Source organism: Corvus hawaiiensis, chromosome Z (assembly GCF_020740725.1).
Source record: "Corvus hawaiiensis isolate bCorHaw1 chromosome Z, bCorHaw1.pri.cur, whole genome shotgun sequence".
Classification (NCBI taxonomy): domain Eukaryota; kingdom Metazoa; phylum Chordata; class Aves; order Passeriformes; family Corvidae; genus Corvus; species Corvus hawaiiensis.
In genome coordinates this window covers 75847821-75873474 of record NC_063255.1, presented here as the reverse complement: position 1 = coordinate 75873474, position 25654 = coordinate 75847821, and the positions used below count along the sequence as shown (strand labels likewise).

Genomic DNA, 25654 nt, shown 5'->3' with positions numbered 1-25654 from the left:
CGCACAGAAGCTGCACAAACGCAGGAAGGGCTCCAAAGGAGGCCACAACCGATCTCAAACTGCGCATGGAGCAAGACTAGCAGTACCTTGACCGACAAAAGGCAAACAAAAGGCACGACCCGCACCGCGGGCGCTCAGACAGCCCCGCCGCGCGGCTGAGGGAGGGGATGGCCCATGAGGCGCCGCCCCCGCCCCGCCCCGCCCCGCGCTGACGGCGGCCGGGAGCGGCCAAGCCGCCTGCTGAGGGCTCCCTCGCCTCTCCTGTCCCGGGCAGCCGCTTCGGGAGCTCCGTGCCCGGCCATGGAGCTGTGGCAGGTGCCGCTGAGCTTCTCCCGCCTCCGCATGTTCCCTTTCTTCGACCTGGCGCATTATGTCGCCTCCGTCCTGGCGCTGAAGGAGCAGCGGGGTGAGCGGGGCGAGATGGGACGGGGCGGACACCCCACACCCCCATCCCAATCCCGGTGTTCCTCCGTGTTCCCCCGGCCCTGCGCCGTGTGCGTGTGTGTCGGCGGGGTGCCCAGCCCCGGCAGGGTGAGCGTGGGGCCCTGAGGGGAGCCGCCGTCCCAGTTACCCCATGGCCGTGTAAATGGGATTGTCTGCCGCCTGCATTAGCCCGTCTGTCCATAAGCGACGTCTTATTGCCCGCAGAAGACACCCAGCCAAGCTCTTCTCGCTTTCCAGAACTTAGGAGGCACTGGCTAATTCAGCCAGGAGTTTCGCTGAAAACACTTTAATTCTTAAATTTAGTTATTTATTTCTTTGTCTCAATCTTAAAGTCTCAGGAGTGAAAGGGCTAAGGTCCCTCCAAGTTAGGTTTATGGGTGCAGAGATGGTGTGTGTAACACAGGCCAATATCTCTCTGCCCAGAATTCCATCTGAGAGGGGAGATACTAGAATTTACATCCTTCACACACCCTGTTTGTACAGGGGGGTGTTAAGGCAGTTCTGCTTTGTAGGAAACAGCTCAGGACTCTAATGGGTAGGTCGTGTGCCAGTGGCTTGTCAGCATTGTACCCCATAGATTGTAAAGTGAATTTAACAAAGCTTTCCACTTCCATGGATGAGTTTTTGTGTGAGAACACATCATGGCATTTTAGTCTCTACATGCTCTCTTCTAGAAAATCTGGACTGTGGCTGTTAACCCCAAGCCTGTTTTTTTTTTCTTTTTGCTGTCAACAAACGTAGAGACTGGCCTTGTTTCAATGTTTAGAATCAAACTACTTGTGGTGTGCGTTTGGACATATTTATAGTAACCGTGCACCCCAGGTGATAACTGTGTAGGAAACTAAGCTTTTTTTGGGGTTAAATTTTTTGGGATTAAAAAATTTGGGATAGCAGATTTGGGAGCTGCTGCTTGCCTCAGATTTCTAGGGCTCTGCAATGTTTTTGTTTAGTGAGAGCTTGTTCTTTGCTCCCTTGCTAAATGTTCCATGGTGAATTTTGACTTTCTGCTGAGGAAATTCACTTAACAGGCTGTGAGGACTGGTGTAAAGTGCTTAGGTATTTTAGCATCTTCACCAAACATTGTTAATATTGCTAAAATTTTTAATGGGTGCTGGCCTGTGGCATTGTGTAATGTGTCTTGTTCTATTTAAAAAGGGACTTTCTGACATTATCATGCAATACTTTTAAACTTTCCTGTGGAATGGGCACACCTAAAGACCAGGATGAGAGGCCTCTCTGCTTTGCATCAGCATAACTTTACTGAGACAACACTTATGGAAAGCAGAATTGCTGTCAGAAGTCTGCTCAGATCCATGCTTCTGTGTTTTTTTTTCTTGGCTTAATAGCTGGATAGTTCAGAATGCTTGAGTATTTTCTAATACTTGGAATTAATAACTGTAATCCAGGTGACTGCCTGCTTGCCTGTTTCTCGCTTCCCAAGTGGTTTGAACTGAGTATTAAATCATAAGTGAAATAGCAGTTATTATGAATACTCAGTATGGATATATTATTGTCGATTAACACTGTCTAGGTTGTATGTTCTCTTTGGAAACTTAAAACAGTAGCTATATTTGACAGGGAAATAACGGGATAGCCTTGAGTGCCTGGTGATGTAAGAAGTATGTGCTCAAGTTACAGCCACGTTTATTTTATCCCAGATGACTGTGTCATTAAAATACCAACCCACCCCTGCTGCTTAAAATCAGATTTGGTGTGGGCATTTGGATCATGGATGGGTGCACACTAACTGGGACTTTTCCAATCCTCCTAGCCAGGCTTTCTTGCTCATTGTGACTACTGGCAAGCTACAGCAGTGACAACCAACTTGTTGCTTTCTGCGTGTTTTAAAATAAGAGTTCTTGATTAGTGCTTTTAGGATGGCCTAGGAGTTGCTTGCTTGTAACTCCAGCCAGTTGTAGAACTGGCAGTTTTCTTTTTTTGGGATGGGTAGGGGGCTGCAAAAGGTGTTGATGGTTGAGAATGTGTTGTATTTGGTTTGTTCTTGCCATTTTTCTATGATGTGTTTCAGGTGACTTGAGGAGAAATAATTTCTTCAGCATAGTTTTGCTCTATTAAGTCTGACTCTATAAATCCTTCATCTTAACCAATGATGTTATGTGTGGTTTAATGGGGTACTAGAAAGACCTGTACAAATCCTCCTGGTTTGCTCCCTTAGGTTTGTATGTAGTATGCATTCCTGATTGCCTATTTGGAACATGCTGAAAAGTTTAAGGCAGATATTATCCTAATGACAAATAGTTGGTAAGGTGGTGTTTTGATTTTTTTTTTTTTTTAATGTTACTGGTGGTCAGGAACAATATTTAAAACTGTATTCAAAATTAGCCCTTGTGTTTTGAAACCTTTCCTTAACTTTCTGAAGCGTGCGTTTGTAGGCCTAGTGGCCTTCTGGCAGATCCACCATTGCATGGTTGTGTGATGCCTCATTAATTTTCCAGGATGCATCAGAGGACAAATATAAATGACCACTTTGTGTAAAAAACATGTGACCTACTTAAAACCGAGTTTGTCTTCTGAAAGGTTACACCCCTGTCATAATTTAGGTTGCAATGCTAAGATGATCTTCAAATTAGTATCAATGTTTTTTGCCTCATTGCCTTCTGTGTTGGTTATATTCCTTGTTAGAATAACTGGTATGAATTGTTAAATACTGGCATTTGAGCCAATTCTAGTGTTGACCAACAGAAAAATCTTGAAGTGCAGTAGAGTTTCCAGTCTCTTGTTCGTTTACTTGTAAAATGAAGAAATTTATCTTCATTGCTGTGGAGCTTAATCATAGAGGGCAATCTGGTAATAATAGCTGTAATTCCTGTATGTGCCCTCAAAACTGAAAACCACTTGTTGCTAGCTGTGGGGAAAAGGAAGTGTGGAGAAGCTGGTGATTGCTGAAAGGCAGGAGAATGGATTTGAAGAGAGAACAGATGCCTATCTAGTTTTAAATTCACTCCAAAAGTAGTAAACACAAGCCATTAATATTTTGCAGGTGTCTTACTTGGATCACCAGGTACTGCAGTTTAAAAAATAAATTACAAACCAGTTAAAAATAAAAGAGATATGTTATATTCAGATATTCTGTAAGGCTTAGGAGTACTTATTTTTATAAATTGTCTGTTACATGGGAATTTAGATAGTGCTGCAATACTTAATATCTATGCAAGCACTAAAACTGGAACAATCTTATTAATATATTTAGTGAATTGTATTGAGAATATTGAGAATATTTTTATATATTTGAGCCTCTCACCTTGGGTAAGAATCTTCTTTTCCCACAGAAATGCCTGAAAAACCAAAGCTTCTACTCTGAATTGGGAATGGATGTCAAATTTCATTTTGGGGCAGACACTAGTGCTTTTGTGAACTTCAGCCTTTGGACTACGGAAAATTAAACTCATTCAGGCAAACAGAGCTGGGCACCAGTGCAGAGGGGAAGCTTTGGCAACACTGAACTTTTAAAGTGGAAGGAAATAGTCGAAACGACTACTTGAGGATATTTCTAGCTTTGGTAAAATGTTTTTTTCTCTGAAAATGGTTAATGCATCCCATTACCTCCAGTATAATCTTTTAATATTGAATATTTTTGTCAATATTTTTGACATAGTTCACTTGCATTTTAAAGGGATAATTCATTTTAAAGGTAATGAAATAAACAAAACTGTCAACCTTTTAATAATGAGGGAAATTTACATTTATTATTACAGTTCAAGGTAACCTTTTTTCTCTCTTCAAGAGCGCAGGTGAAAACTATTTGATAATTATCTTGGATGCTGTTTTCATTCTGGCCAGCAATCAGAGCAGGGTATTATGAGGAAAAAGGAAGACAAGTTACCTTGAATTCTTGGAACACTCTAAAGCAGAAATGGAATTCCTAGAATAACCATCCAAATGTTAGTAATCCTGTTTAGATCAGCCACTTACGTGTTTTTAATACAAATTTGAAAGCAAGTGTGTCCCTGTGTCAGGCTATTAACAACAAGACCTTGCTGCCATGCTCTGAAAGCTTTTTCTTCTTGGTAGCCAGATATAACAAACTAATGCACAAAAGATGTTCAGAGAACACGTCATCAGCCTTTCACTTCTGTTTAGGAGGTGGAAGTTAAAGTCACTGTACCCTGAGGTTTGTATCTCTGGAAAATTTTCCTGTGAGAGCCTGCTGATTGCTGGAGGATTTTTCATTACTTGAAGGAGCTAAATTGAAAAATACTGACCTTCAAAACATGCTGCTATTCTCCAGTTTTCATCTCTGTTTATGCGGTTTTTTTCCACAGGAGCTGTGGAAGTGTCAGTCCGAAGTCCATTGGCCTGCTGGTTTAGTGCAATGCTTTATTGCTTTGGGGGTTCAGTTTTGTCTTCGTTGATGCTTGGTGAACCTCCAGTAGCATTTCTGGCAAAGACCATAAATATTCTACTGGCATCCTCAGTCTGGTAAGCAGCCACAGTTGGGTAGGATGAGTAATACTGGCTCTAAGGAAGCTATATGCTGTAAACTGATACGATACCATCAAGGTTCCATGTAAATCAGCATTTTGACTTAAAAATGTTGTGGGTTTGGGTGCTGTCTCTTTTATCCAGAGTGTCACAGCAGCTGTAAGATGCTGTTTTGTGGGAATAGAGAGCAACTCTTACAGCCTGTTGTGCAACAAAATGCTCCGTTGCTAGACTAGACTTGCCTTAGGTTTTTATAGTATTCCTGGTCAAACAGCTGGAAACATTACCTTTTAATGAAATGAATTGAGTTGCTGATTTGCTGAGCATAGGTTAGTCATAAAAGCAATCAAGTTTTTCAGAAGTAGCTCTTGAAGACCAGAACCTGGCTGATGTAAAAATTTTGGACTTTTCCTGTAACTGGGTTTCCAAGACACATCTTTCCCCCATTTTCTACTGCCAGACGCATACTTTTTTTTTTTATATTTCATTCCTTCCCAAGTGGGTGGGTGTTGTGGTGGAAGACAGTAGTGAGCTGAATGGTATGATTGAATCAAGTATGTGGCAATTTGGCCTGCTTTGGAGTTAAAAAAAAAAAATGCTGGAGTTATTTTCATATAAATGTGGCCTTGCAGTGGAGTTAATTTGTTCCAGAAAGTCATCTTTGAAGAAAACATCAAATTTAACAAAAATTATGAGGAGCAGTGGGGTTTTGAATTTAGGAAGCTCAATCACAACATTTGGAGAGTCTGGCCTGCTTAAAATCCTTTAGTTCCACTAGCCCCTTAAGTTTCACAATTGCAAATTCATTAAAGTGAAAGCAAGTGTTTCTGTCTGTGTATATGTATTAGTTTTCTGGTCTTTGTGTTGCAATAGAGGATGACATATTTGATTTAGACAAATAGGTGCAATTAATAATATATATATTAATTAGTGAATTATTAACAGAGCCTACAGAAGCTGCCTGTGGTTCAGTTAGTTTGATGTGAGCAGACTGATTGCTTTTTTTGTCAAGTGACATGAGCTAGGAGTACACTTGAAGAGAATGGGATTTCTGTTTAACTCACCATGGTCAAATGTGATTTGCTGTGCAAATTAAACGAGGTTTTAGTGAGGAGCTGTGAACGTTACGAAACGTTTTAAGCTTCCAGCTTTACCAAGTTCCCTCTTCGTGAGTATAATGACCTTAATTCCTGGTCCCAGATCGCGAGAAGGGAAATTCCCCAAGCCACACTAGAAACTGCAGAGTGGGGTTGTGCTGGCCTTGAGGAATGCTCCTAAATAGTCTGTAGAGCAGCGGCATCTACTGTTAGCAGAGATTACAGGCAGAAGTGCCGTGGTGGGTCTTCAGTGCCAGCTTCAGTCCTCTAACCTGTGCTTCAGGGTCCTAAACCCACATTCTACAGATGTAAATTAATTCTGGTGTGAGTTGTCTGGTGAGTAGGTGGCTTAGATGGCTGTTTGTAGTAGCCTCTGAAATACATCTTCTCTCTACATCTTTGGCTTAGTATCAGCTGAAGCCTGGTTGCTTACAGAGGCGTCTGACATTACAATAGGAGATAAAGGGAATGGCCTTAGAAATTCTTGGTAGGCAGGATTGAGCTCAAAAACCTTAAAGCAAACGGGCAGTGGGTTTTTGGTTTTGTTTTGTTTTTTAAGAAAACAAAAAGTTACCCTTTTTTTAAAGCACTTTCTCTGCTCTTATGCAACTATTACTCTCTTACTCCTGTGCTGAAATAATCTACTTAAGATAACTTAATCAAGATACTTAATCTTGATTGGGTTTTTGTGAATGTCTCTGTAAGAACTGAATTTTATTTATTATTGAAGAGATACAATAAAACACCACGTAATTTAATCTTTTAAAATGTACTGTCATTTTAGGATTTAACTGTTAGCCATCTTTACTTGGTTTTAAAAGCAATCAATGCTTTAAATAAAGAAATGTGTTTGTAATTGCCAAGCTGGAAAAGCTAGAATTGGTGAGTACTAAGATGTTAAGTGTGTTTAAAAATAGCCATGAATTTCATCTAGCATGACACTAACTAGTGGAGGCATTCTTGCTAAAGTTATATAATTCCGTGTACCTACAGTCTGGATGCACAGAGTCAGCATTTCATTTACCACCCTGTTGTAATCCTATTAAAAAAAATATCCCCAAACCAAAACAACCCCCTACAGTGAACTAAACAAAAAATAACTCACAAAATAAACTGCACAAAGTCAATCAGACACCACTTAAATAACTTGGACGATAAAAACGTGATATATAAGGTGTAGAACAATTGGAAAAATGTAAATATGTTTCCCATGGACTTTAATGGATTCTTTGGGACAATGAGGCAATAGCATTTGGTTTTGGTGCAAAAGCTCAAGTGTGCTCAGAAGCTACTCAAATTTTTTCCAAGATGTGTACCACAAGACTTTAAGTTGCCAGTAGTATTTCAAGCATTGCTAGTCATATTCCAAAATTATCCTTAAAGATTATTAAAAGATAGTTCCTTAGCAAAAATGTGGCTGATGGGTTTTTTCTCATAATTTTCAGGTACCTAGTGTTTTATTGCCCAGAGGACATATTCTGCCGGTGCTTTTCCTTTCTGCCTCTTCGTCTTCTGGTGGCAGGAATGAAAGAAGTGACAAGGACGTGGAAGATCACAGATGGCATTGCACATGCAGACATTGTCTACAAAGATGCCTGGCTTGTCATGGTAGCTGTGGGCTGGGCCAGAGGTAATGTGCCTAACATCTTATTCTGAGGGTTTGGGGTTTTTTGGAGTGGTGTTTAAACATCTAGCCCCTCAGCGGAACTGTTGCTGTGCTGGGCATGGTTGTGCTGATGCAGGCTCATGTCCCCTCAAGGAAAAAGCCTGTGCTGCAGTTTTTCTGCCTGGATTAAGGGTGACATTGAAGAACTTTGAGGGAAGTTCCCATCAGAAGGTCTTATGAGACCTTGTAGGATGGGCAGTTGATGACAGTAAAGAAGTAAATCTTCTGTGTAGCTACTGCTGAACATTCCAACAGCATTATTGCCTCAGACCTGTGTCCTTGCGTGAGGCTGAAGAAGAGAACTGGTAATCGTGGATTTTTGGGTTGTGACCATTACCTGGTTTTAAACATGGGGATGACCCTTCTTTCCTGCCTGCTGTTTGGAGTACAACTCTGGAAGAAGCCACCTTCCTGACAGCTGTATTTGCAGCCACACCATCAGGGTCACTTCAGAAAGCAGTTGTGCAGCTCTTGATTCTGTGCCGCTGTGGGAAGCAACACATATGAATGTGATGAGTGCATCTGTTCAGATGCTGTCACTTAAAGGTAGACCTGAGGTTCTTGCTGAGTATCTCAACCTCTGAAATTTCATGGCCGTTGTTCAAGTCTTGTTTGCATGAAAGGTTGGATTCAGGCTTTTTGAGTCTGGGCTTTGGTGCCACCTTTAGCACCTGGTGTCATGAGTTCTTCTGGGAGCAATGGCATAGTGGTGGTAGCAGTCCGTGGAAACTTACCATAAATCTGCAATTTCAGGTGCTGGTGGTGGCCTAATTTCCAACTTTGAGCAGTTGGTGAGAGGAGTGTGGAAACCTGAAACCAATGAGCTCCTGAAGATGTCCTAGTAAGTTTTTTTTAAAAAGCTGCAACATGTTAGCTGTTGTTTTGCTAACTCCTTGTGTTGATGCTCACTTTTAGTGGTTGAGGCCAAAAAAAAAAAAAAAAAAAAAAAAAGCATTAGGACATAATTGCACTCTGTTTTGGTTTGTATCCTCTGAAAGATGGGATGATGGTCTTTGGGACTTTCAGCAGATGTTTTAATTATTTTACGCTCACAGCACAAGAGCAGCAAATGGGAAGACAAGTCAACAGAACTTGTCAGAAAGCAGTAAAGAGCTAGTGGGGAGTTGCTAGAAAGCAGTATTGACTCAGTTTGTCTTACACGGACATGGTCTTCTATCCAAAATGAAAGTACAGTGGTACCAGAAATACACAAGTGAATTTTGGGTGTATGTTCTGAGCATCACTAAGATGGCTTCCTTTGAACACTGTCACTCTTTTGCTGCCAGTGCTATTTTCCTCCAAAGACATCAATTATTTGAGAAGGTACAAATTGGTTATTCAGTATAGCAAAAATGACCTGCATGATGGGAAAAGTTACTTCTCTTGCAGAAGCAAAGAATGGGGAATATTACATGCCTCCTGGTTTTCTCTGTAAAATGAGAATTGAAACAGGCTGGAAAGCCACAAGCTATTATTGTAAGTCAAGATAAGGTCACTGTGATAATTTCCTAAAATTCTTTTGATCTTTCCCAGGTTACAGTCAGGTCTTTAAAAATAATAATTTTATTTTTTTAAAAAACCATCTTGCTTTTCTGCAGCCACTCCTAGACACAGAATTGAGACATTTGTAGCCTTCTCTTTGGCAATATTTCAACTTTTTGTGGATTATGTTAGTTCTTGGCTTTTTCCAAAATTATAAGTATTTAGAATTTCTCTTTCTCTTGTCAGTGCTTAATGGCAGTCTCGAAAGTAAACTTTCAGAAGGAAAAGTTTACTGTCAAAAATAGCACTGTAGACCAAAATAAAATTGCCTTTACAGGTGCAACACCAGAGCAGTGCTTAATGATTGGCATCACTTGCATATATTCTCCTTCACCACTGTGGGAATGGCTCAAAGTAACTCAAAAAAGATTTTAAAAGTTTTGTTTACGTATAAATTAAGAGCATTAAATTGAACTAAGTTACAAAGTTAAAAGTATCTAACATCCTGCGAATGAACTAGATGCCTGTGTGCACAGGTTTGTTTTTTGGGCTTCTTGAGTGGGAAGTTGATGCAGTTTTTTGGTTACTGAAAAGACAGTGAAGAACAGATCTAGAGTAGATGCTCTGTGATAACAGGAATGTCACCTGTACATGTCACATGCAGATTAAGAAATGCACATAATTCTGCCAGTCAGGCCACTGGATAAGATCTGATCAAAGATCTCTTGCTTTCTGAATGCATACCTAGGAAGGGATTTAGTACCACAACAAAGATTGCTGTAAACTGGAAACAGACTGGAAATCTTCGCATGTCTCAGGTCAGCACAGCTGTGTTAACAAAACCTGGTAACACAGGCCTGGCTTCAGTCAGGTCTAAGCTGACACAGCCCTAGAGCTGCTGGAGTGTTACTGTGGACCAAGACTTGGACTATGTTGCTCTTCAACACCTTAAGCAGCTCCTTGGAGTAACTAACTCCTGGAGTATAGTAGAGGAACCTGTTTTTTTGTCTAGTCCAGGTAGTGTGAGCTCTGTGATTTAGCTCTTCAATAAGATACATTGGGAGAGGAAGAAGAGAAGCAAGCTGGCATACAAAATCTGAATAGAAGCATTGATTTGAGGAGGATTTGTCAAATAGGGGTTAGCTGCACATGCAGAGTAGTGCTGGACTTTATGCTGTCTGGACAGAAAGCATAGTAATAGTATATAAAGTGAAAATATTAATTTAATTATAGCTGGATTTTGGATCTTACTTCTGTTACCACAAGTTTTCATTAGTTCCATTCGGAAGTCTTTTGCACTCAGGCAGCTTCCACTGTAGAGCAGAGAAGAGAAATTGATGTTCTTTGTTTGATTTCTAGCCCTGTGAAGGTGACTTTGATAGGAGCAGTTCTTTTCACCCTGCAACGCAGACAGTACTTGCCAATAGCAAGACACAACCTTGTGTTTTTATACACCATCTTTCTTGTTGTCTTCAAGGTAAGAATTGGAAAGTGTTGCTAGTAACCAAATAACAGAAAATATTTTACTTAATTTTTAGAATGCATGCTTCTGGATGGGAAGGCCAGCTCCTGCTTAAGTTATGTGTTTAGTGTTCTATACATGAGCAGAACAGAAGACCTGTTGTGTTACTGATACTGTTCAGTGTATGGGGGGGACAGGGAGGAAAAGAAAAAAATCAGGAATTTTGGCACTCAGTGTTTGATATTCCAGGCTTGTATGTCTGTAATCTCAAACAAAGCTTATTCTTGTGGAAAGAAACTCTCCTGTTCTCTGTCTTTTGTGTGTACCTGTGCAGTCACCAGCGGGTTTGTAAAACAAGCCAGGTGGATTCTCCTCCGGTTTAAAGTGGTCTCAAGGTGTTTGGGGGGGAAGAGAAAGCATACCAAAATCACTTTGAAGTAGCTGTAACTGTTTTGTAATAAAATAGACACTACTTCTGTATGGAAGTCTTCAGTCCCTCCAGTCTTGTTCATTTCCAGGAAGATGCCTTTCTTCTGGATTACTACTTTATAGGAAAACCTAATCTCTGTTAGCAGATACTTGGCAATTCTAAGAGCTTCAGGGCTGCTGTTGAACCGACTGGAAAATGTGTGGAAGGGTGGTTGTTGCCAGTCTCCTTTCTGTGAAGGAGCTGACAAGTTTAATTCTGCAGAAGTTACTTTAGAGAGCCAAGAGTTGAAGCTTATGTTCTTGATTCTCCATCTAAACTGATAAAGGCATTGTTGAACTGTGGATGCTGGGAATGGAGAAGAAAGGAATGTTGTTCTGGAAGTCAGAAATGTGCAGGTGTCCACAGAAGGTGGCTGTCAGGCTGCACTGAAGTAACTAAATCCTTATGCTGGATGGTTGTACTGACAGTCAGGAACTCAAGCACCCACTTAACTAATAAAGTAATAAGGCAAAAAAGTGTATATTTAGTGTCTTAGAAAGTTGTCATGTCTCTGAAAGCCATAGAAACAGTTGCAATATAAACTTGTCCAGTACCCAGATCTAAAATACAGTTTTTTCAATCCTGATTCCAAGTTATGTGTCCTAAGGGATGACCAGCTAAATCTCTGAACTTTATGGAATGAGAATGGCTGTCTGGAATTCTAATTAAAGTCTGGTTATGCACCTGTACATTCGGGTCCTTACATGTTCCATTCTTTCAATTTAAATGGAAGGAAGCCACTCTCTTTGTGGTTTTTCAGTTTGAACAAGGCACAAAACTTACACATAAAAGTTGCTCTTCACCTTAGTTATATGGCATTATATGTGATTTACTCTTAGGATGATTAATCTTACAGAGAAATTTTTTGTGCACATTTGTGTATAGCTCATAGAATCATAGAGTCTTACAATGTTAAGGGCTGGAAAGGACCTCGGAGGTCATCCAGTTCCATCGCCCTGCCATGAGCAGAGACATCTTCTACTAGTCCAGGTTTGTCAAGGCTTTATCCAACCTGGCCTTGAACGTTGCCAGGGTTGGGGTATCTACAACATTTCAGGGCAACCTGTATCTCACCACTCTCACTCACAGTAAAGAATTTCTTCCCAGTATACAGCTTAAATTTCCCCTCTTTCAGTTTGTACCCATTCCCCCTTGTCCTGTTGCTATAGTTCCTGATGAAGAATCCCCTTCATAGCTGTGTGAAGTGTTGGTCAGAAAAAAGAGCATTTTTTGACCAGTTTCAGCTAAAGTGAGCAGGCTTTTGTTATTGGTGGCATGGCCTCATCCTTGTGTGTGAAGTTAAAAATGGCATACACCCATTCAGCTTTGAACTTGTTTATCTGTGAAGCCATCGCAACTTTTATTGTAACTTGATCCTTGTTCTTCGTAGGTAAAAATGATGTTGACAAGATGTGCAACTTCTCCACTTGCTCCCTTTGAGGCTGCATTGGGCCAAATCTTTTTTGGCTCGCGAAAGACACCTTCCAAAGTGAAGGGTGAAGGTGCCACATCTTCCAACGGCTCTTCAGTCTGTGACCAGCCTTCTGAGCAGCACCAAGAGGGTGCTAAGAAAAAACAAGCAAAGAAAACAGAATAAGTGACTTAAAATCCCTGTGATGGCCATGACCGTTGAAGATGCTTGTCTTCCAGATTAGGCTGGCTGAGAAGTTTCTCTGAGGAAATGAGAAAAGGGCTGTGTTGTCGTTTGCCTTTTTGGAATGTGTTATGTAAGCTATGTGTAAATGCACATGTTGGATTTGTAAGTTAAAACTACAAATTTTTATAGTGGTTAAAAGTTTATTAATTTTTGTATTTATGATAACTGCAAATGCTTATATGTTAAAAAGGTAGTTTCAGAAATGTGACAATCATATTTGTTACTTTTTTCCCCACTATCCCACTTGTTTCACATCTTCCTATCTCCCAGTTCTGATGTTTCATTTTGAGAACACTGATTTGCACTGTCAGGTGTTCACTGTAGCACATCCCAAATGAGAAAGTCATTCAGTAAGGCTTAATCACATTTCACTGTGTAAAACCATAAAAATGTACCAAATTATTGCCTTTAACTAGAAAAATAGCTGAATTATTGTTGTAATTCACCTTGTACTGGTCTAAATTTTCTTCATTTCCTTAAGTAAATATTTTTCAATATTTTTCTATTTTTTAAAGTGAAAGTAAAATATCTGGCACTTAAAAAAAATCTTTACAGTTAGCAAGTAGAAACATTTCAATATTTTTGCTGTTGGCTTACTTGGACTCTTTATTTGCAAGCATTTGAGATGTAGGTGTTTTTCATGCTGCATTGGTGTTTTACGAGTGGTTTATATTTATCTTCTGGTTCATCAGGAACTAGACATTTTTGCCTGCATTTTTATCCAAGTGTATGCACTTTTTTCTTTTCAAAGACAAACTTCATTAGAAAGAGGAATACTGGACAGTACATTTACCTTGTTTAGTCAGCACCCTGAGCCGCAGGACAGGGATAGGAGCAGAATGTTGCCGCATAATCCAGGAGGGAATGGTCAGTGAGCTCCTACACCAGCTGGACACTCCCAAGTGGTGGGATGGGATCCACCCAGGGGTGCTGAGGGAGCTGGCAGAGAGCTCGCTGAGCCACTTCCAATCATTTACCAGCAGTCCAGGCAAACTGGGGAGGTGCCAGTTAACTGGAGGTTGGCAAATGTGACACAAATCTATGGCAATGGTCAGAAGGAGGGTCCAGGGAATTACAGGCCTGTCGCCTGCCCTCAGTGCCAGGGAGCTCATGGAGCAGATCACCTTGAGTGCCACCAGCAACAGGTACAGGACAACCAGGGGATCAGGGCCAGCCAGCCTGGGTTTAGGAGAGGTGGGTCCTGCCTGACCGACCTGATCCCTCCTGTGACCTGCTCAGGGCTGAGGGAAAGGCTGGGGATGTGTCTAGCTGCACTTCACAAAGCCTTTGACACCTTCTCCCACAGCCTCTCCTGGAGCAACCGGCTGCTCATGGACAGGGCCCTGTTCTCTGGGGGAAGAACTGGCTGATGGCAGGGCCGGGGAGTGGTGGGGAAGGGAGGGACGTCCAGCTGGGGCTGGGCACCGGTGGGGTTCCCATGGGATCAGTACTGGGGCCAGGCCTGTTTAACATCTTCATGAAAGGCCTAGAGGAGGGGATCGAGGGCCCCTCAGGCAGCGTCTGACAGCACCGAGCTGGGCGGGAGTGTGGATCTGCTGTGGGGCAGGAGGGCTCTGCAGAGGGATCTGGACAGGCTGCATCCATGGGATGAGGCCAGTGGGGTGAGGTACAACCAGGGGAACTGCTGGGCCCTGCCCTTGGGTCACAACAACCCCCTGCAGCTCCAGACTGGGGGAAAAGTGGCTGGAGAGCTGGAAAAGGCCCTGGGGGTGCTGGTGACAGCAGCTGGACATGAGCCCAGGGGTGCCCAGGTGGCCAAGAAGGCCAATGGCATCCTGGTCTCTCCCAGCCAGGCTGTGGCAGCAGGAGCAGGGCAGTGACCGTCCCTGTGCTGGCACTGCTGAGGCCACACCTCAAATCTGGGGCAGCTCTGGGCCCCTCACAACATGAAAGACCAACAAGTCCAGAGAGGTGAACAGAGCTGGGGAAGGGTCTGGAGCAGCAGGAGCGGCTGAGGGAGCTGGGAAAGGAGCTCAGCCTGGAGCAAAGGAGGCTCAGTGGGGACCTCATGGCTCTGCACAACTCCCTGACAGGAGGGGGCAGCTGGTGAGGGGGGTGGTCAGGCTCTGCTTCCAAGTAATAAGCGACAGGATGAGGAGAAACAGCCTCAAGTTGTACCAGGGGAGGTTTAGGTTGGATATTAGGAAGAATTTCCTCCCAGAAAAGGTTGAAAACCATTGGAACAGGCTGTCCAGGGAGGTGATGGAGTAAACATCCTTGGAGGGATTTAAAAGGACACGTAGATGTCACACATGGGGATATGGTTTAGTGTTGGCCTTAGCCATGCTGGGTTAATGCTTGACTTGATGATCCTTAAGGTCTGTTCCAACCTAAACCATTCTTTAATGTCAGAAGCACTGGAAGTATTTATTAGCATTTGCTGAAATCGTGCTGCTTTCCACTTGTTCCGTCTTTTTTTGCTCAAGATGTGAAGCAGTTTAAAGTAGCATACACTTCATAACTGAGAACTTTGGCATTTTGGAGATGTTACAATACATAAGAATAGAATCTTTTCAGAGGAGTCTTTTCATTGATGTGCCAATTTTTAGAATAAACTATTTTTACAAAATCAGACTATTTTCTTTAGAGAGTACTGCTTTGAAGAGTATTGTTCAGCAAAGAGGGGTTAGGTTAATCTTTGTGCAGGGATGCCAAAGAGAATGTGGAGGGAGATCTGATTTGAAAAGGCAAAGTTCTAGTTCCAGGTACATCTCTAAATTTGGAAAGCTGTCACCAGTGCTGTGCTTAGAGAAAAGAAAAATAAAAGTACCAAAGAAATTTCTTGTGCCTATCTAGTCACATTTCCATGGTGATGACCAACAGCATTGAACTCGGTTTGAAATCCACCTTCATTGCAAATGTGCTATACCTTGAAAGCTAAAATTAGTATTTTCTTTAACACTGAAGAATTAAAACACCCCAGACTCTGGACAAAGTAGAAGTCCTATTCCTTACATGTTACACTGAAACATAGTGTTCAGTTATAAATGCTTGGGGTATTCACTTGGTGTCTCATTTTTTTGTAGCTTGATGTCATGGATTAACTTGAAGCTGCCAATTAACTAGATAACAATCAGCTAGTTATCAAGCAACACCAGCACATGCTGCCTTTCCATGTTTTTTTGAAGTTTTGGATGTCTTTTTGAATAGGTGTAATTGTGTATTTTAGATCACACGAACCATACAGAATGGGATTGTGGTATGGAACCGTGTTGCACATCTGTGAAATTCTGCCTGAAAACTGGCTATTCCTAGCCCAAGTCAATGTGAAAATATGCTTAGACTAAGTTTTTAACAAGTTTACAAATAGAGGGGAAAATACATTGTTTTGTATTCATTTTCAGAGTTAAAAGTAACACTATTAAAATTTTAAAAATATTTTCTTGTCTGAACACCTTAAAAGTAATACACAACACACAATACACAAAAAAAATGTTTATTGTTGTGAAACAGAACGTAAGTTATGCCGACAGAAATCCTGTTTTATGCACCATGAAAACAAAACTTTGTGTTTAAAGGTATCAAAGGCTGCTGAAGAATGGGTGCTCAAAAGAGCTCCATACTGAATATCTACATGCAAGTATTCTGAGAACTACATTTCGTAACACAGAAGAAGATAACCAGTTGCTCAGGGTTTAACCTGTATTCTGTAGGAGACATTAATACAGTGTGTCCAGGATGCCTTAAATAAACAATTCCCAGCTTTCATGCTCTATCTCGGGTAAACTTCTTTGTGTGAGAATTTTGTTAACTTCTTATAACCGTTCTGGTAAAGTGTGTCAGATTCAGCACAGCTGCACAGATGAACTAGTTGTATCTAATTTTGTCATTAACCTGGTAAAATTAGAAGAAGCTGCCTTGTGCCTGTATAAAATAAGTTGTTCAGAAGTTGCTTTATCAGCTCAATTCTTGGGCTAGAAGGGCATATTCCTGATTAATCCAATTGCTGTTCTGAATAGTTTCTATTAAGTACAACCAGTTTCTGTAAAAAGAAAAACCTTAAAATTTGCTTCAGGATCACAACTGAAGTTTCTTTAGACAATAAATGCTATTTGCTTTCCTCTTCTGTTTTTTCTCCATTTCATTTCTTTGGAAAAAAGTGGAAATAGGAGGGTGTCACACAAGCAGTACCATCATCTGAAATGTGATTCTTCAGTGTATTATTAGGCAAGACATAGTTGTTCAAGAATTCCAAACATCTGTCTTCTGTAGGAATCTGAATCTGCTCAGCATAAGGGCAGTGCTGAAATCTAACATCTTCCAACAGTCTAGACAGTGAATGCAAGATTTACTCAGAGTGAATACTCTTAATTTATAAGGTGATCCTCATTTCTGAGGTCTAAGTGAAGTCTTAAAATGAGTAGCAACAGAGAAACAGCATTTGACACCAAGATGGGAATCAAAAATGTGTTGTAAATAGTAATTTGCATTTGTTCTGATAAAACTGCTCTGTTAAGCAATCAAAAGCCTTTTGTGAAATGCATGAAATTGTTCAGCAAGGAATAGATAGTAATATGAAGGCTGACAGAGAAATACATTAATATTCCCAAGCAAGAACAGCCTATTACACACTGATCTGCCAGTGGGCTTTATCTACAGTCGGGAAGTAGAATATGGTGATCAAAATGACATCCCAAATAAAAACTGCTGCAATCTAGTGTGATAAATAGTTTATGCACAACAACCTGCAGCTGGGCTGCATGACCCCAGGTGTTGATAAGTGCTGGTGGGTGAGAGGCTGGACACAGCCAGCCTCCAGCCAAACGTCCTGAGCTCATCCCATAGCTCATGGGCAGCAAGGAAAGAGGGATTCTGCCCCTCTGCTGTGCTCACGTGAGACCCCACCTGCAGAGCTGCCTCCAGCTGTGGGGTCCCCAGTGCAGGAAAGACATGGACCTGTTGGAACGAGTCACCAAAATGGTTAAAGGGCTGGAGCACCTCTCCTATGGAGATCGGTTGAGAGAATTGGAGCCTCGGGAGATCTCATAGCAGCATTGCAATACCTAAAGGGGGCTTATAAGAAAGATGGGAACAGACCTTTTAGCAGGGCTGTAGTGATAGGACAAGGGGTAATGGTTTTAAGCTGAAGAAGGGTTGAATCAGACAGTATTAGGAAGAAGTTATGTTGAGGGTGGTGAAACACTGAAGCAGGTTGCCTAGAGAGGTGGTCGGTGCCCTGTCCCTGGAAACATTCAAGATCAGGTTGGATGAGGTGCTGATCTAGTCAAAAATGTCCCTGCTTATTGCACGTGAGTTGGACTAGATGGCCTTTAAAGGTCCCTTCCAACCCAAACTATTCTGTGATTCTTTGATTCTATGAAGAAAGGCTTCTTCAGTGTTGTTGAAGCACATTATCAGGGGGGTTGAGGCAGCCTTACAGGAAGCTGATACTGCCAGTGCCATGTAGTTCTTTTGAACGGAACTAAAGGGCAAAAAAGGAAGAAACATGCATCTAAAAGAAAGAAATATGCGTCTACTCTGTTGTCTTTGGCTGAAATTTTATCAAGCTCTCTGGCACATTTTTCTGCAATAAATTAGATAAAAATTTTTCTAGTTGTAGTCATTTCAATCAGAGTCACCTTTAGCTTGGTCAAATTTTCTCCTCCCCCTTAAAAGAAGAGTGTTATCAGACAGTTGAATGTCAAGGCTAGGTTAGATGGATTTGGTTTTTAAGTTGGACTTTTTCACGGCCAAATTTGGAATAAAACTACTGGAAGATACTTTGATCTAAAGCTTTTTGGCACACATTCTGTTTTCTGAACATAATACCCATTTATGGTCGTAGGGTGTTTAGGAATTACGTGGAAGTATTTTTGAGTGTCTTTCAGTGGAATTTGAGAATACCTTTAAGGCACTTAACAAGTAGATTACACTGAGCAAGATGAAGATACAAACTTATGTGGTTCTATTGTCATAGCAGAAAAATCCAAGGTGAAGAAATTAGTTTTATTTTGAAGAGAGTACAGTTTCATGGCCACTGCTTTGTCACATGAGTGACTTCTGCAGCTCAAATATTGTTTGTGTGAAAACTTTGCTCTTTTTACTTACTGCTATCCATCATGCACCAAAGCCTGGTTCTGACTTTCCCAAAGTGAGCTGTTTTCCTGCAAAGGGAGGCAGTTGTTCTCTGGTGTTTGCTTTCTAGCTCCAGGAGGCTTAAAACAGCAGGGGAGAGAGAGGCTGAGTGCTTTATTTGAAATTTTCAGGCTGAGCCGAGGGAAAGAGCGTGGGAGCGAGACCCATCTCTTTGGGCAGCTGGGGCGTGTTCTTTGGCTGCAGTCCAATTACCCAATGTAATTTTAGTTGCCTTTAATTCAGTATACCAGGTGAATGTTAAGGAAAACTCTCCTGTCTGATCATTCAGATGCTTCTCTGGGAGTCACACTCATTCTACCCAAGACTTTTAACTGCTGGAACTGAAGCAATGTTGGAATTTGGAATCAAGTAACTAATGTTCCAATCATTTGGGTATCTTCTCCTGCAACTAGTACACATGTGCTTTATATTTATCCTGGATGTTATGGATTAAAAAGTTCAGGATCAGGTTCGATTCTTCTGAAACCCTCTCTCCAAAGTGTGATCCAGATGTCTTGTAGCTGGCTGATGTTTAGAACTGTCTTGCCAAAAGAATGGTTCCTTAGAAATCAAATGTGTTGATGATTTTTTCCTTCCCTTATCATTACCTAAATCTCCTGCTTATATCAGACTGAAGTTTTGTTTGAGTACGTTTGGCAGGAGTTGGATCATAACTGAGTTTAGAAGAAGCTGGAACACAAGGGCTGTTAAAAAACCAAAGTTTCAAGGCTGGTGTCTATTAAGCAAGAAGATACAGATGCTAAAGAATTTACCAAAATCCAATAAAAAATTAGTGCTAATACTTCAGGAAAGCAGTGAATTTTCAGAAAACAAATGCAGGCATTGGTATTGAGAGTATCTGCTGTATACAGACACAGGAACCAAGTTTCCAAGTTGTGCATTGATGTGATGGTGGTCTTATCCTCAAATGCAAACAGAATGGAGCACAAGGTTAATGAGCTTCAGACCAAGCTGAAGCAGGAACACAGGGACTCAGGACAAAGTAGAGTAACTCCTGGGAATGCTGTGCAGCATCTTATTACATATTATAGCAAGAGGAGGGAACCCAGACTGCTGTCAAAAATTAACTGGGAATATGGTTCTAACACCAGTACAGCCTTATTGTTGCTGACCTGAGAGATGACATGCTGCATTCTTGAGTCTGTACCTGGTCTGTATGGATGTCTATGAAATCAGAGCATCAATACTGTAAGAAAAAGCAATGATTAAGAAGGTCAAGCTGGGTAAGACCCCTGGGGATACGTTTGCAGCATGAACTACAAGATTGTGATCAGGCATTTCAAGTTATTAAAGAGAATGTGCTTCTGATACCTTTAAACAGTGCTGATTTTTAATTTTCTTTTTTTACCCAGGGTGAAACAATGTGAAGAAGAGTGGGGTCTGAGCACTTCATTAATGGCAGAAAAAAAAATAAATGAGGGTGTTGAAAATTATTCTCCTGGTAAAATGCATCTTGGCTTTTAGGCATGCAGTAAAATAGTCATGTCAAGCAACACAGAACTTAACAACCTCTAGTGTGGGCTTCTTACTGCTCATCCAGGGGCATCAGACCAGTGAATGTGCTAGATCTTCTTTATTCTGAAAGGAAAGAACAAAAAAGTTCTTTTTTGAATAAAATTTTTGGGTTGGCTTTGCCACAGAGAGTGACTGACTCAGTAGGTCAAGACTGTTGGCTAAAGACAAGCAGAAGAAAGAGGAGAACACTGCCCATCACAAAGTCTGTAAAATCAACTCGACCCTGATGCATGTGGAACAATTTTTGTGTAGTAGAGCAGTGTCGAATGAAACTGGTAAGTAATGGACCCTGAGCAAACAAACAAACAAAGAAAAGCCACTTAAGTTGCACAGTGTATAATTAAGCTGTGTAACTCACTGCCTATGGTAGAAATGCTAGAAATTGAAAGCAGTTAGACATCAGTTCTGACTCAGGCAGGCCTCACAGAGTTTTGTCAGATAGTGGGAGAGTATTTTTAGAAAATCACAGAATGGCTGGCACTGGAGGGGAGGTCTGGACATCACCCAATCCAACCCCCTACCAAAGCAGGGTCACCTGGAGCAGGTGGGGTTGGAATGTCTCTAGAGAGGGAGACTCCACACCCTCTCTGCGCAGCTGTCCCAGTGCTTTGCCACCCTTAATGGAAAGAAATCACTCCTCACGTTGAGTGGAACTTCTTCTCTTTTAGTTTATGGCCATATGAATGCATTGACCTGTTCTCCAATATTCTCTTGGCAGACCCTGTCACACGGGGAAAGGCGCTGACAGTCTTTTTGGGAAATTACATCTGGATCACGAAGGATTGGCTTCACCCACCTTCCATGACCATAGCATCTTCCCTACCAGGAAAACAAAAGGCTCCTGGGTTGGAGAGGCCGTTGGGCTGATGCTGTATTGCAGCAGCAGTGTTTATATTTGCTTCTGAAAGGTGGGCATTTGTTTTGTTAGTGTGTCCTGTCTTATAAAACAAAAGTCCTTCTCTTGCCTCTGTGCAGTTCATTATTTGTAGAATGCTTTCAGGAGCCCAGATGAAGGGGTATTTTAGATGCATTAATTATTAGTGTTAAGCACAGCTGCTTTGTCTGAGGGCGTTCTTCCAGCTGAAAATGGGTTTGACTGCAAGGAAATGTATTTCCAAGAAGACTGTATTGGTTTTTAGTCTGGGAAGCAGAGAAAGCAAATAAAGCTATTTTGTTAAAAAAAAAAAAAAATTCAGGGGTGAAAATTATTTCCCCCATTATTTTAATTGGATGTATTATTGCTTATGAAAAACTGTTATTTAATTCATCATGGGGAAATGGTCAAACACTTTAACAAAATGAATAGTTATTGGAAAAAAGTAATTTCCTCAGTTACTTTCAATCCATTTGCTTAGGTATGGACATGAAATTTTCTTTGAAGCTGTCATTCAGAAAGCAGACTTTGAGTTTAATGAAGAGTTTCAGCAAATACCTGCTTTGTGTGTAAAAAGCACTCACTTTTTTTTCTGGCAAGACAATTTTTCTTTAAGGCTCATCATACTACAGTTGGAAATTTTCTGTGATTTTGTTTGCTTTCAAAACAGGGGTTTGAAAGCTTGGATGGTGGGGAGAGAAATTCTTATCTATCAGGTTGTGATCATGTATTAATATTACTGATGACTTGCCTTACTGTTTAGGTTGCAGACAAGAGTTTTATTTCTATACTCTGATCATAAAAGAGGTTTTAGTATTTTCTGATATCAGCCACATTAAAATAAACATTGTTCTCCTGTTGGAGGGCCTCAAAAAGCTTCAGTCTGAAAAAAAAGAATTTTTTAATCTTATTTACAACAGTCACATCCTTTTTGCTTTCTAGTGTTAAGCTGATGCTAAAAGTACCTTTTAAAGCCTATCACATAAGTGCAATTAATAGGGAGAGGTTATTGATTCTTAAAAAAACTTGTAGGAACTAGGAACTTATGCCATTGAGCTTCTCATTTTTTAAGAACAGAGCATCTCAAGCAAGTGGGGAAAGCCACTTTGTTTGTCTGGCTTGTGCTTGGTGTTATGGAAACACAAACACTCTTGAAAAACAAAGCAATACAGGAAGTGTTGAAATAGGCACGGGTGCAGTGCTAAGCTTCTGCTTCAGCAACGAGGGGGAACATCAGCAGGGAAATTTTGTTATTCTTTGGTCCTTGGTGCCCCACTCAAGGGTATTACCTGATGGTTCTCAGGGCTGTGACTTGTGTGATAGGAAAAGCTGTAGAACCTGGTAAATGTCTTCCTTGGAGTCATGGCTGGGAGCTGTGTTTAGCATTAGCTGAGCAACAGATTGGCCTGGATATGGACAGTGAAAAGCCATGGGTCACTCTGCACTGCTCTCTTGGATCTAATTAGAGCACCTTACATGTTGTTACATTTGTCTTGTAATGTTTACCAAATCTGTGAAGATTGAACTATACAATTGGATCTGATGATCTTAAAGGTCTTTTCCAACATAAATGATTCTAACAGAGTAAAAACCTCTCCTTTTTTTGCTTGGTGTTACTGTGCCTCATATTATTGTGGCTAGTGGGTGGGTGTGCAGAAGTTTTCACACAGCCAATAAATGCAGGACAGTTCAGCACAAAGAGCACTCCAAGGTAACCTGTGAAATGGCCTGAATGCTGTTGTCTGGAGAGCTTGATGTAAGCAGTTCTGCCATCTGCCAGAACTCTTTGCCAAATTAATTACAGATCAACTGTGAGAAAGTTCGAATGACCATTACCAACCATGGTGGCATTCCCCTAGCAAAAATATTGTCCCCATGTGCCCCAAAAACATTTAAGGTGTATTGTAAGTAGAAAGATTGGAAAATGCAGATCCTGTTTCCAGTTCTCTGTGTTTAGGCATTGGCAGTGCATAGATGCATCTATGCTCATTTAAAGCTTTGGCCTGAGCACTTAACAGAGGATGCTTGGAAAGATGCTGAACACATTTAATGTTTCATTCCCCTTGGATGTGCAAATTTCCAAAGCTGCTGTGATAATCTTGGCCTGGAGATCCAGCATGGAGCACACTGTCTGCGGGACTGTGTGCCCTTGGCTCACAGTCAGGTGAGAAGAGGTGCTGGCTTCTGGGTTTGCATGTGCTTCTGCTTTTAGAAACAATTTGGGGAAGTGGAAGAACAGTTCTGCAGAGCCATTACAGTCTCTTCTGTACATGATGTTTGGGCACATTTTAGAGCCTTTATTTCCTCAGCCATGAAATCTTCTTTGAGCGGTTGCATTCTGTCTTGTAAGTACTCTAGTCAAGGCTTTTCCAGCATGTGTTTACAAGCCTCTGTGGGTGTGCTTGCCATAGTAATTCCTGGCTACACTTTATTGTGAACGTCTTGATACTCACAGGGTTTGGAGAGAGAAGCAGCATTCCAAGTGGGAAATGACATCCACAGTTCCCAGTGGCATGGACCAAAGCCAAATGCCTAAGCCTTCTTTAGAATGTCTTCCTCTTTGTAAGGCGTGTGCATTCTTAGTATTTTCTCTGTTCGTAATAAAGTTGTGCTACTTCCATCAACATAGACAACTGTTCTCATTTTACCTTTTCTCTCTGCTCCCTGTCATTACCCAAAATAGTCTTTAACCAAAAAAATAGATTAAACTAACCTCCTCTGCTTTTTATGTGCACCTTCCTAGTTAAATGTGTTTGAGGCGATGAGCTATCACTTGTTGAGTAACAGCAAACCCTTTGTCCACATTATGACTAGTAGATACTTAATTCCCTGATGAATTAAATTGTTCTTTCCACCTTCCCATGGTTATTTTCCCTTATCTCCTTTGACATTCACATTACAAAGTAACAATGTTGAAATTATTTTGAAAAGAATGAAATTACTTTGCCTGTGAGACTTTCAATCTTGGTAGCTCTAACAAGGTAGAACTGTTGGGTGGCAGGCAAGAGTGTCACCCTGCAAAATATGAAAGAAAGACACAAAGGGAATCACACACATGATTTAAGAAGGGAGGGGTCATCTTGATGTTGACTGAGACAGGTGTTAACCTGAAGATCACTGTGTAGAGTAGGACCATATCAGTTTTGTGTGCTGTGGTTATGAGCCTGATCAAAGAGACCCAAGAGTGAGTCAATTTTACCTTCCCACCTGGAAGGTATTACGTCAGCACACCAACACTTGGAATCCATGATTAGGACAGGATGGACCAGAGTGTGGAAGGTATTATTCATGGAGCAGTACTCCACCTGCAGTGACCAGCTCTTGTCTTCAAGCGCTCACCCCCACAGTGGAGCATTCCCAGCATTCATGAGAAGCTGAAGTTATGAGTGCCAAGGTGTTGATTTTGCTGAGAAGCATGACAGGTCATACACATGAACTCTGTAAGGCCCGTGAGGGGAGATGCTGAGCTTGGGGTGGCAGAGAACACCACTAAGCTGCTGTCTTCATTCTGGGGGCCAATCTCCATTCTTGTCTCTGCAGTTCTAGTAGTCCCAGTATCCTGATGCCTCAAGGGGAAGAAGACTCTTGGTTCCTTGTCTGAGCACAGTATTTCTCCTTGTGAGTTCTGCACCCCTGTGCTCTCTGCACACACAGCCTTGGATGATGTCTTTTAGCTTTCATATTTGAAAATATAGCTTACTGGTTTGGATTGGTTTTAAATTCTCACCTGTTCTGCCTTACTACTGTTTTCTGCCACCATCTGTGGTCTTCCTAGGGCGTTCACAGGGCTCTGAAAATACAGGTGTTGGTCCAGTCATTTCCAACCTTGACTTATGGGCAGAAGTCCTGATTAAGCAATGTAGTCTGAGCAGCATCAAGGTATCCCTGTCCGCCCTGGAATCAGAGGGCTTAGTTTAGCTTTTCAACTTCTCTGTCCACAAAGCAGTGGCGGAGGGTGTTGCAAACAAGTGGTGGTGGCTGTTCACAGAGCAAGGGAACCCTCACTTTAAACCTTGACAAATATTCCAGGTTTAGTGTAGTGTGTGAGGTGTAGGTTTTGCCTAATAACTTTTAAATGCAGCAGCGCTCGTGCTGCTGAAGCACGTCCATCGAACTGTCCGTGTGTCACACCCTCGGCTTTGCAGCTGCTCAGGTGTCCCTCATCTGCCACACGGCCACGCCTGCCCACCCCCGCTTCTGCACGGCCCGGGGGACATCTGGTGGCGAAAGTTGTCCTGGCATCCCGCACGGAACGCCGCGGAATTCGGGACGCGGGAAGTCCAGGCAGCACGGCAGGGATGGCCGTAACAGCTCACATGCCCACCCATCCAGCGAGCAAGAGTTCAACACAAAACTGTTCAGGTAACTGGTCCAGCTTAATCAGCTGTCTCATTGTAGGCGTGCACTTTTTTCATACACAAATGCTGC

General features: G+C 41.7%; 1 protein-coding gene and 1 long non-coding RNA gene across 3 annotated transcripts; both read left to right on the top strand.

Annotated features, from left to right (window-relative positions):
* The first annotated feature begins 201 nt into the window (after nucleotides 1-201).
* TMEM38B (transmembrane protein 38B) lies at nucleotides 202-14370 on the top strand. Of its 2 annotated transcripts, none has more exons than XM_048292655.1 (6): nucleotides 202-406; nucleotides 4728-4884; nucleotides 7430-7614; nucleotides 8404-8491; nucleotides 10492-10609; nucleotides 12454-14370. In XM_048292655.1, the coding sequence occupies exons 1-6, from the start codon at nucleotides 301-303 to the stop codon at nucleotides 12658-12660; spliced, it is 861 nt and encodes a 286-aa protein (XP_048148612.1). In that variant the 5' UTR covers nucleotides 202-300; the 3' UTR covers nucleotides 12661-14370. The 2 variants fall into 2 exon arrangements, with proteins under 2 accessions (XP_048148612.1, XP_048148614.1); XM_048292657.1 differs by lacking the exon at nucleotides 202-406 and adding an exon at nucleotides 3541-3964.
* Nucleotides 14371-14735: 365 nt separating this feature from the next.
* LOC125320403 lies at nucleotides 14736-23850 on the top strand. Its single transcript, XR_007201099.1, has 2 exons — nucleotides 14736-20627; nucleotides 21071-23850. It is a non-coding gene; the product is annotated as an uncharacterized LOC125320403 (long non-coding RNA).
* Nucleotides 23851-25654: the final 1804 nt, after the last annotated feature.

Excerpts from the sequence above, each read along its gene's own strand:
- TMEM38B (XM_048292655.1), top strand. The coding sequence starts at position 301 with ATGGAGCTGTGGCAGGTGCCGCTGAGCTTCTCCCGCCTCCGCATGTTC. Across the intron at positions 407-4,727 it reads GGCGCTGAAGGAGCAGCGGG|GAGCTGTGGAAGTGTCAGTC; the intron begins GTGAGCGGGGCG and ends TTTTTTCCACAG. Across the intron at positions 4,885-7,429 it reads CTACTGGCATCCTCAGTCTG|GTACCTAGTGTTTTATTGCC; the intron begins GTAAGCAGCCAC and ends CATAATTTTCAG.